This window comes from Canis lupus, chromosome 2 (genome assembly GCF_011100685.1).
Source record: "Canis lupus familiaris isolate Mischka breed German Shepherd chromosome 2, alternate assembly UU_Cfam_GSD_1.0, whole genome shotgun sequence".
Lineage (NCBI taxonomy): Eukaryota > Metazoa > Chordata > Mammalia > Carnivora > Canidae > Canis > Canis lupus.
The window spans coordinates 80,934,793-80,946,154 of NC_049223.1; the positions used below are offsets into that span (position 1 = coordinate 80,934,793).

Below are 11,362 nucleotides of genomic sequence, written 5' to 3' on the forward strand. Positions count from 1 at the left end.
CAGTTTTGTTCTCTCCCTTTTCCTTATGTTTCATAGTGTTGGTTCCCCTTTTGTGGCTCTTTCAGAGGAAGGTGATCCATAGACAACCTACCTGTGGCTTATAAGACCCTGATTCCTAACCATGATGTTGTTGACCTTTCCTAGGGTCCTATCCTTCCCCTAAAGCTGGAGCAACTCTGGTCGTGTACAAGGACCTGCTGGTGCTGTTTGGTGGCTGGACACGACCAAGCCCATATCCCCTACACCAACCAGAGAGATTCTTTGATGAAATACACACTTACTCACCCTCTAAAAACTGGTAAGCCACAAAGATAAGATCCTTTCAGTCCGGATTAAAAGATTTCAAATGAATGGACGGACACCTTCTCTTTTTTGTGTCCAGGAATCTCTTTGAGAATTTGGTAAAAGCTCTGGACTCTTCCAGGAAAAAAATTTACATACACCCAGGTTTGCCGACAGTTTCAGAGAATTGACAGGACCCGCCTTAAAACCTAAAGCTAAGGGGAGCCTGGCTGGCTCAGTCAGTGGAGCATGTGACTCTTGATCTCTAGGTTATGAGTTCAAGCCCCATGTTAAGTATAGAACTTAAATTTTAAAAAGTTTTTTTAAAGGGTTAAAAGAAAACTAGAAAACTGAAATATGCCAGTTGGAAAACAGGAGGCTCTTCAGTTTTGGCTGCTAATTCCCAGGTGTGCTGTGGATCCATTGTTCCCTGCTATGTCTCCAGGACTGATTCCTGACTCTTTTTTCTTTTTCCTTGTAATGGATTACTTAGTACAGGGCTCTTGGCAGCTGTAGCTGATCCAGACTGTAGAAAAGTGGAAGGTGGTGCTCCTTTAGCACACTAGGCTGAAGCGGCCAAGGAGCCATGATGGCTTCCCTGGTCATCTCTCCACCCCACCTCTAAGCCATACACACAGAGAACTTGAAGGTGAGCATAGCTTTAGCAGGTTTGTAGGAAAGGCATAAATACCTTCTGCCATCTTCCATTTGTTATCCTAACAGTATCTCTACTAAAGGTGATAGGGTTGTCATTTTAAAGTGGGCACCTACCTACTGTTTCCACTTTAAACACATAAGACCATCACAGGTGATGCTGACTTCCTGGCTTCCTCCTTTCTTTTTCTATTAGGTGGAACTGCATTGTGACAACCCATGGGCCACCTCCCATGGCTGGCCATTCCTCCTGTGTGATAGATGATAAAATGATTGTCTTTGGTGGCTCCTTAGGATCCCGGCAAATGTAAGTATATTTGGTTTGCTGCCTATCAACCTGAAGGTAAATACTCCTGGGAATAACAGGTCAGAAGCGTGAACTAGTCAGGTCAGTATTCCTCAACATGGTTCTCATTAATCCAACCAATCATTGCTTCCCAGCAATCACAGAGCAATAGGTTGAAAAACTTCCTCCATAAAATCAGAGCTGTGTAAAATCTTTTTTTTTTTTTTTTTTTTTTTTTTTGCTGTGTTGTTCATTCGGCAGGATCAAATTCTGATGCAGCCTCTACCTTGTCTGTTTCTAGCTGTGCCTACAAAAGGCTACCTTTTAAGAAGCACAGAGTGTTTTTACTTGCTCTGTTTATGACCCAGCCCATGTCCTTTTGGGCTTTAGAGAAGACAGGTAGATTGACAGGATTGGTTGAAAATGGTTCATTCTCCAAATGAGAGGGGATAGGGGAGTGGGTAGGAGCAAGAAAACTGTCAGGTCTGACGCACTTCTGTGAGGTTGTTCTCCCTACCCACTGTCCTCACTATCTCTGGCCACAACTGGCCAGCCCAGGCCAGAGTCAAGAGCCAGAGCCACCCATCTGAATCACTCTTCATCTGAGTTGGTGGTAGCTGCATTAATGGTCATGAGAGGAAAGGTGATGAGCCGTCAGCAGTAAAAGCATTCCAGACCCAACTCTGTTCTCTGTTAGACAAGAGAGTCCCATCTTCCAATCCAGAACAGTTGTGGAGAGTCTGTGAGCCCCCCAACCCCAACCAGATGAGAAAGTTTAAGGCTTTATGGTATTAGCATTCTTATTCCTGCATCCCTCTTTATGAGTTAATGACCTTAGCGAGGTGACAATAAAATAGACTGCTTTCCAGTAGTGTGTGCTTGCCATACTGGTCCCTTGGGGTTTGGAGATGCCAGTCTGTCCTTGATAAAACTGCAGATCTCAGTAGCTATGGTGAAATTACTTTTTGTAGCCAGAATCAATAAATCTTTATCTCCTGGGCAATGATAGAGCTACCTTTTGCATCAGTTTTTTTCTTCCTTGTGGTTTTTGCTTTTGAAAGACTATATCTTGACCAGTAGCTATTTCCTGCTATCACCAGTTCATTCTTACTTTAGGTACTAGTATATGGGTGCAGACATGACTCAAAAGAGGCCTATGGGTCAGTGGGAATAGCAAAGGTTTGAAGGTCTTGAGATGGGTTCCAGGGAAAGAAGGGGAAGAAAAATATAGTTTAAGATTCTATGATCATGGCAGTTTGCTAGGCATCTTTATAACTGTAACTTCAGAGGCACCTGGCTGGCTTAGTCTGTAGAGCATGCAACTCTTGGATCCTCAGGGTATTGAGTTCAATCCTCACGTCCAGCATTGAGCCTACTTAATAATTTAAAAAATAAAATATGAATGTAACTTCATTTATATCAGCTCTGTGATTCCTGGGAGCTCCCAACTCCTTCAACGTTATGCCCTTATCTTATAGGAGCAACGATGTCTGGGTCCTTGACCTTGAGCAGTGGGCGTGGTCCAAGCCGAACATCTCTGGCCCCAGTCCTCATCCTCGAGGTGGCCAATCTCAGGTGCTCAGGAATTAAAATAACTATTCAGCAAACTCTGTAGCATCTTCCAGTTAGGATGGGAAAGGGAGGAGGGAGTCAGGTAAGCTGCCAACATGCATAAGCCAAAGAGACTTTGTTGTTCTTTTTTACTGCTATTTATTTTTCAACCTCTAATGGGTTGTATTTATTTTTAGTGGCTTTGTATTACACCTCTCCCCAAAGCATTTACTTTGCTGTTTCATTTCTCAAGAGAACCTGCATTTTATGTACACTCGTGTTAATGTTTGATCAACAAGGAATATATACATTCAGGTGAATCATCAGTAATTTGTTTACAAGGATGGGAATTGACTTGGTTTGGGAGAATGGAGAGCTTATGGTGACTAGAATACTTTCATTTGGGATCTGGGTAGGCTATTTTCATATACCACTGATGCATAGGAGGTCAGATGCTTCTGTCTTTGTAGATTTATTTTAAATGTCTTCCTCTTCCTAGATTGTCATAGATGATGCAACTATCTTAATCCTTGGAGGATGTGGGCCTGGTGTCCCAAACTGCTGTGAGTATTGACTTGGTCCCCCCCCCCCACCCACCCACCCCCTTCCAAGGCAGATGCTGCTAGGGGTTCATACTTGCTCCCTGTCTCACCTTGTAAGCATAACATTCTTTTTATTGAAAGAATCTTTTTCACTTCAGGTATATAACCATGGTATTTTCTGGCCAAACTCTGCTGTGTTTGTCTTCTGGAGGGGGAAGGAAGAGGACGGAAGTAAGAAGGAGGAAGGAAGGAAGGAAAACGCAGAAAGAAAGAAAGAAAATAGTAAAAAGAAAAAGGTGAAAGGAAACAGGAGAAAATTGAAAATTGCAAAGTCCTCCCCCTTCCCTTCCCCCTTCCCTTCCCCCTTCCCTTCCCCCTTCCCTTCCCCCTTCCCTTCCCCCTTCCCTTCCCCCTTCCCTTCCCTTCCCTTTTTTCTTTCTTTCTTTTCTTTTTTTTTTTTGTAGGGTGAGAAGTGCTTTTTACTCCTAGACATTCATCTCTTGAATACTCATATTTATGTCTATGTCCTTCCTACTCCCATTTCCTCTTTAGGCAATAAGGTTTGTGGCTATCATTTTTTCAAGGAGGGGTAGGACAGAAAAACAAACTGATAACTGCCAGAGTTTATTGGAATTTAAGAATGCAGATTCAGAGAGTTACAGATATATATTATCTACCCTCTCCCCCAACACACACACACACACACACACACACACACACACACAATTCAAAACCACTTAAAAGTGATTCATGGATTACAAGCACAATTCCGCGTTCCAGGCCAGTGGTAGTGTATGAATGAATGAAGGATGAGTGACCACAAATGTTGCCCTTCTTTCTGAAGAGCCCGCACACTCTCTAGACCAGAGAGCACAGCTTTGAAATTCCTACTGTGTGTGTGTGTGTTGTGTAATGTACTACACCTAAGTCCTATTGTTGGTGCTTCTCTTCTAGCTCTTCAAGGATGCTTGGTTGTTGCACATGCACTCAGGCCCCTGGGCCTGGCAGCCACTCAAGGTAGAAAATGAAGACCATGGGGCCCCAGAACTATGGTGCCACCCAGCTTGCCGGGTAAGCAGGGCACTGACAGGCCAGCCAGAGAAGGGTCCTAACTGTGAAACCAAAGGGGCTTGTCAGATTTCCAAGCAAATTAGTATGGAAATAATGAACACCTTGATGTCATAAAAGAAACGGCCATTAACCATTGCTCTTTGGGCACTGCTTCTATATGAACCTCTAGATGGGAAACCTGTGTGAGCCACACTGATCCTTTTTTTTTTTTTAAGTTTATTTTAAAGATTTGTTTATTTATTTGAGAGAGAGCACATGCATGTATGAGCATGAATTGTGGGGGGAAGGGGTAAAAGGAGAAGCAGACTCCCTGCTGAGCAGGGAACCCGATGCAGTGCTTGATCCCAGGACCCCAGGATCATGACCTGAATTGAAGGCAGATGCTTAGATGACTAAGCCACCCAGGCGCCCCAAGTTTATTTATTTATGTAATCTTTATGATGAATGTGGGGCTTGAACTCCTGACCCCGAGATCAAGTCACACGCTCCACTGACTGAGCCAGCCAGGCGCCCCCTTTAAGTGCCAGCTTTAAGCATCTCTTTGTGACCTTTCTTCAGGGTCCCCAAACAAGAACTAATTCCTCCCTCCCCCCACTCCTATTCTGCAGATATGCTTCTGATGATAGCACTTGTCATGCTTCAGCCATAGATTGTTCCCATGCCTGTGTCCCCCAGCTAGCCTAGAATAATGTAGCCACATTATCTTCATCTCTGTATCTCTGGTACCTATAAAATGCCTGGCCTGCCCAGGTACTCATAATAAAATGTTTGATACTTAAATGAATGATCAGAACTGAACAGGTGTTTTGTCTTTCAGGTGGGGCAGTGTGTGGTGGTCTTCAGCCAGGCACCTAGTGGGAGAGCCCCACTCAGCCCCAGTTTGAACTCCCGCCCCTCACCTATCAGCGCCACCCCTCCAGCCCTGGTTCCTGAAACCCGAGAGTACCGCTCTCAGTCTCCAGTAAGGAGTATGGATGAAGCTCCTTGTGTTAATGGCCGCTGGGGAACACTGAGGCCCAGAGCCCAAAGGCAGACCCCCTCAAGTTCCCGGGAAGGGAGCCTTTCCCCAGCCAGAGGAGATGGCTCTCCCATCCTCAATGGTGGCAATTTGTCTCCAGGAACAGCAGCTATAGGTGGCTCTTCCTTGGACAGCCCTGTGCAAGCCGTATCTCCTAGCACTCCATCTACCACTGAAGGATATGACCTCAAAATGGGACTTACTTTGGCCTCCCGGCGAGGGTCACTACCAGATCAGAAAGATTTGAGGTTAGGATCAATAGATCTGAATTGGGATCTGAAACCCACTTCGAGTAGCAATCATATGGATGGTGTGGACAACAGGACAGTTGGGGGAAGCATGAGACACCCTCCTGAACAGACGAATGGTGTGCACACCCCACCACACGTGGCCAGTGCCCTTGCAGGAGCTGTCTCCCCAGGTGCCCTGCGTCGGAGCCTAGAAGCCATCAAAGCAATGTCATCCAAAGGCCCCTCAGCCTCCGCAGCACTAAGCCCTCCTCTGGGGTCTTCCCCAGGCTCTCCTGGGAGCCAGAACCTGAGCAGTGGAGAAACAGTGCCCGTTCCCCGTCCCGGGCCTGCCCAAGGAGATGGACATTCCTTACCTCCCATTGCCCGCCGCCTGGGCCACCACCCTCCACAGTCCCTAAATGTTGGCAAACCTTTGTACCAGAGTATGAACTGCAAGCCCATGCAGATGTATGTGCTAGACATTAAAGACACCAAGGAGAAGGGGCGGGTCAAATGGAAAGTATTTAATAGCAGTTCTGTGGTTGGACCTCCTGAAACCAGCCTGCATACAGTGGTCCAAGGCAGGGGTGAACTCATCATATTCGGAGGACTCATGGACAAGAAACAGAATGTGAAGTACTATCCAAAAACAAACGCCTTGTACTTTGTGCGAGCAAAGAGATAATGTGTTCTAAACCCCCTTCCCTTTCTGTGGCTTTTAATTTTCCAGCGTGCAAGCATTTGGACTGAGAATTGGGAAAACAAAGGACAGAATTACTACCATAAACCAAAACCCCAATTCCCAACCTCACTCACTCCAGGCTGGGATCAAATCTCCATTAAGAAAAAAAATTATATATAAATATATAAATATATATTATATAGCCAACTCTGTTTACAAAGAGGGAGAGGTCTCTGTCCTGGTTCAGATAAATTTGTTGCTGTGTTTTAGCAGAGGCTGTGCTGCCTTTTTCTACTTTGCTGGTAACTAGACCAAGAATTTAGGGAACAAACTAATGTCAGAACTTACCTAAAGCAACTGAAGAGCCCCCATAAATCTTTATGTGGCCTTCTTGGAGTGAGAGTAAGAAAGCGTGTGTAAGGTGCCCACGTGGAGGCTTTCGATCCACGAGCTCCAGGAAGTTGGTAGGGTGAAAGGACCCTGTAGAGAACTGTTCCTCCCTTCCTTTTAAAACCAGAGAGGACCTGTGCAAACTTTTTTTTGTGGTCATTCCCTCTGCCAGGCCCCGTTCTGCCCTTGTGACTGAGGAAAGTTGCCCAACCAGGAATTCTGTTCCACGTTTGTGTGCTGGGATCACCATGAGACAGTGTTTATGCAGAGATGCCTGTCTACCTGGTGTCCACTGGTCTTTAGCATGCTCCCTCTGTGTCTCAGAAAACATATTGGTGTCTGATTTTGGAATTTTCTGACAATCGTATTTGATTGCAATTTGCCAAAAACCGCATTTGTTCACTTAAAACTTGATCCGCAGAAGCTGCTTTTTCCCTTTTTTTTTTTTTTTTTTTTTTTTTTTAAAAAGCCCTATCAGCTTTCTCACTTTCTTTTACAAAGCTAAGGTGCCCGGGGAAATCTCCTAGAGATATTTCTGGGACCCTTTCTCTGGTATCACTTAGGGGCCTAGTAGAGAATTCCAAGATGCTAGTATCATGAGAAATCCATTAAGCGGCAGAAAATACTGGTTTTTCCTTGTGGGCTTCTTTTTACTTCCAAAGCACATTGGGCATACCCATCCATATTTATACAATGAGGAAATTGATCCTGGAAGGGAAACCCAGTAATAGCTCCTTCTAGAAGTGATTTCTGCCCCTGTTGTGACATGTGTTTTTCTGTCAGGCTATTGACTAGTGATTGGGTTGAGTGTCCTGTGCTTACCCTCTTTGATGCAAGACTGACCTTGGGAGCAGTGTCTCCTTTGTGACAGTCTCGTTCACATGTGCCCCAAATAAGGGTTGGGTTTTTATGTTATGCCATTTCTGAGATACGGTGCAACAAACTAGAGCATTTCTTTGCTAGATATAAGAAGTTACAAATTATCAGTCTCTAAACCATGGCCTGGATGTAAGAGATTAGTTAAGTCAAATGGCACCATTTAAATGTGGATTTTTGGTGATTTCTCATTAGTGGCAAGAAGATTTTTACTTTGCCCTTAGGATTTGAATTTCAAAACATTGCATTTCCCATCTTTCACGCCCCCCTTTTTCTTGTTAGCATTTCCCAAGCGCAAGACTGCTACAGCTGGCCCTGGGTCCTGGCTTTAGGCCAGCACTTAGCAGTCTGTCTGATAAAGTGTGTTTTCTCCTATTACATCATGTTGAATTCTTTCCCCTAGCCATTAGCTTTTACAATGTGGTCTTGGTGGGAAAGCCCCCCTGGTGCCAAGCCCAGGGAAGGGCCAGCTCATAGGGAGAGGTCTGTGTTCCAGAAACTGTTCCATGTGCTCCCTTAGATGACAAAACTACCATGTGCCTATTTACTGTGGTGTCCACCTACTCCTGGCTCAGCACTCGGCTTGCTAGACACCTTGCTCTGGGGCTGTTGCTGGTCGTCCTCTGGCAAAGACTGTTAGATCATGTGGGGTCCTTATTCACAAGAGAAAGCTAGCCTGTAAGATTAGGTATTACATTTTTGCTATTGCTGAACATTGTTTATGACATTGCGTTTGTGCATGGACAGCATCCCCAAACTCCGTTCCTATTTAAATATAAAGTATTTGGAAGCCTGAAAGTTCAGAATCTCAACTTTGTGACCATTCCCTTTGTCCTGTGGCCTCCCTAAGCCAGCTGTTAGCTTGTGGATTCCCTCTATTTTCCCCAAACACAGGCAGAGGTGATGATGGCCTCCAGTATTACCCAGACCACTCAGAACCAGACTGTTTACAGCTCCTTAAGAAAAATCTGCCTGGTGGTGTTGGTCTTGATGGTCCTGGGCACTGTGGGCAGATACCTTAGGAGAGCGACTCCACACATTCAAGGTAGTTATGTTCTCAGGCCCTAATGAAGCCACACGTGTAGGGGAACTTTAGGTGTCCCGCCTGCAGAGAGCATTTCCAGAGCACCATGGATGCTTCAAGTCAGGTCAGGTTAACCACAACTCTGTTTTTGACATGATGCCAATTTTGTCTTAATTCACTGAGAAAAATGAGACCATTTCTTTAGCCTTCAGGAGCACCTAAATTAGCAAATATCTGTCAGTATTTAAGTATTTAAAATACATTTTGTTTCTACTTGAAGCTTTAACCCCTTCCATTCCTGCAAGTGTGCCTTTGAGAGCCCCATGTCATATGACTTCACCGGCCGCCTCATTGACCTCATGTGACAGTCTTGGTGTCTTCCTTCTCTCTTGGACAGAGCTTCCATTTTCTCACTTTACAGGCTGGACAGCAGAGAGGGTTCTGTATTTTCGTTCATATTTCTACTCTTGTAAACATGGGTGGTGGGCTGCACAAATATCCTTTCACCCCCCCACACACACACAATTATGTATTTTAACAGCAAGAATTAGGTGTTGATACAAGCTTAAATTTAGTTGTAATACTGGGCATCCTCTCCTCCCAGCCCTCTGCGGATTGATCTGATTTTAATGTTTGAGTTTTACATCAAGAGCTAAAACCACGAACTATCCCAGGAACTGTGTTGGAACTCTAAAATAAAGAAAAGACGAAGAGGACAACAAAAGAAAACCAACTTGACAAGTCTTGACTTTGGAGAACAGAAAGCCACCAGCTGATGGAGAACAGAGGGATACTTCCTTTAACTTTATCATTCTGGGTTTCCTTCTGCTTTGCTTCTTTGCTTCCCCTTAAAAGTGATGTTCCTGTGGGTTTGTCTGTCTGTCCTTGTCCTTGTGGTGATCCTGGCATGGTGATGTGCTCTGCTTTGCGTTGTCTGTGCTTTCTTACCAGCGCATAAGTCAGTGGGGAGGACCTGAACACACCCTGGGGCAAGGAAGCCAAACTTGGAGGCCTGCGTCCCATGCAGCCTCCCCACCAACTGCAGAAGGCATGTTCTGCATGGTCACCAGTAAGTGGCTCCCTCTCACTGTGTTTATTGTCATAGGAGAGCAACCCTTATCTTGGCTCCACCCTTGCTCTCTTTCCTCGCTCTGCTCCCTTCCCACCAACCAGGGTTCATGTCAGCGCACACCCATCGTGCCCTGGCAAAGCTGGTGCTGTGAGTGATGTTTCCCATAACTCAGGGGTCCCAGGTGGCTTACCCTGAGATGGTCATTTTAGGCACATAACAGTGTAGGAATGAAAAGTGGACTTCATTGATATTTAAATCTGTCAATTTCATTTTTTGTTAAGGTTTTCCCTGATGACTTTTTAGCAATTTAACAAATAAAACGAAATGGACAGAATTGTCTTAACTGTTTTATTAGTAGAAAAGAAGAAAGAACCATAATGGGGAGCAGTTGAGGTTGGAGATTGAAGTTGGAAGCAAAGTAGTTGGAAAACTTGCCCTCCTCCTTTAGGGGGGTTGTGTTTTGGGATAGAGGTAGGGAGTTGCCCTTCCCTGGGGATAGTGTCATTTAATTAAAAAACAACTCCCCGTCATGCTTAAAGGACTTGGCATTTCAGAGCCTAAGGTACTGCCCTTTGGTGAAGACCCCAGAGAGGTGATGAGCTTGGAGCAGGACCCCAGGGGCCAGGACAACCACCACATCATCGCTGGCTTCCTAAGCAAAGAGGAGGACACAAGGCCCCAGGATCTTGAATTAGCATAGCAAATGGCGGTTAGAAACATAGGCCTGAAACCTTAGAAACTTGTATTCTAATCCTGCCTTCCCCTACTTACTGCTTAACCTCGAATACAAGTTTCGTAGTCTGTAGATACAGTTGTTTCTATCTTAAAAGGATCACGAGGGTTAATTAAAGTTGTATATGAAAGCACTAGCACCCTGCCTGGCACAGGGTAAGTGCTCAGTAGGGGGTGGCTATTATTTATAATGAACCCTGGAAGAAAATACAGGATCATGAATGAGAGGGCTGGGCACATTGTGTAAATTGTTACAAGCATGTCCCTGCAAAGGATTATGCGTGTCTATGGTTGTCTGGGTCATCTTTTAGATGTCACCGTGAGAACCTCTGAGGCTTTTGCCTCTCGAGAGCAGTAAGTAGCAGCTGCTGCCATAAATCAGGTCAGAATTGTTTCATTGTTTAATCTCCCTTTTGGACTTTAATTCCTTGGTTTGCTGGTTGAATTCTGCCTCTGGCACATCAGGTATTCTTCTGCCTAGATTCAAGGGCACACGTAGTGGGTTCCTGATCTGGAAGTGTCAGCTGGGGACTGATGACATGAGTCTTCCCCGCTGCGAGGGTGCCTGGAAGGAGACGGGCTTCACAAGGGTAGGGGGCTGCTCCAGTGCCGAAGCCACTTGCTGAGTGTGTGGCAGTTTCTTATAACCATGGGCCAAGTACCATTATGTTCCTTTCGTTCAGTGCATACTATGTAGTGACTTGTCCCCTGCTCAGGTGCTGTGACCCTGCAGCTCTCATTCTGTTTCCTGTACTTTGAGACACACAGCGAATTAGAGTGTGGCCCGAGGAAGGGCCCTCAGTACAAAGGGCCCAGCACCATGTGTTGGCCTCTATTGAATTGGCAAGAGGTAGAATGACTGACTGTTTTGTATTCTTTCACAGTTGCCCTTGTAGAAGGGTTGTACTTACTCATTGTGGGTCTATTGGGCTGAACAAGGTCCAGTGGGTAG

At 45.3% G+C, this 11,362-nt stretch overlaps 1 protein-coding gene across 1 annotated transcript in view; it reads left to right on the top strand.

The window, feature by feature from the left end:
* The window catches only part of FBXO42 (F-box protein 42), a 100,616-nt gene extending 92,236 nt beyond the window's left edge, over positions 1-8,380 (top strand). Inside the window, exons 5-11 of the mRNA XM_038529598.1 lie at positions 145-298; positions 1,133-1,243; positions 2,701-2,797; positions 3,273-3,336; positions 3,868-3,875; positions 4,270-4,386; positions 5,204-8,380. Coding sequence (XP_038385526.1) covers positions 145-298; positions 1,133-1,243; positions 2,701-2,797; positions 3,273-3,336; positions 3,868-3,875; positions 4,270-4,386; positions 5,204-6,319 — 1,667 coding nt within the window. The 3' untranslated portion in view covers positions 6,320-8,380. The remainder of the gene's footprint in view (positions 1-144; positions 299-1,132; positions 1,244-2,700; positions 2,798-3,272; positions 3,337-3,867; positions 3,876-4,269; positions 4,387-5,203) is intronic.
* The last annotated feature ends 2,982 nt before the right edge of the window (positions 8,381-11,362 follow it).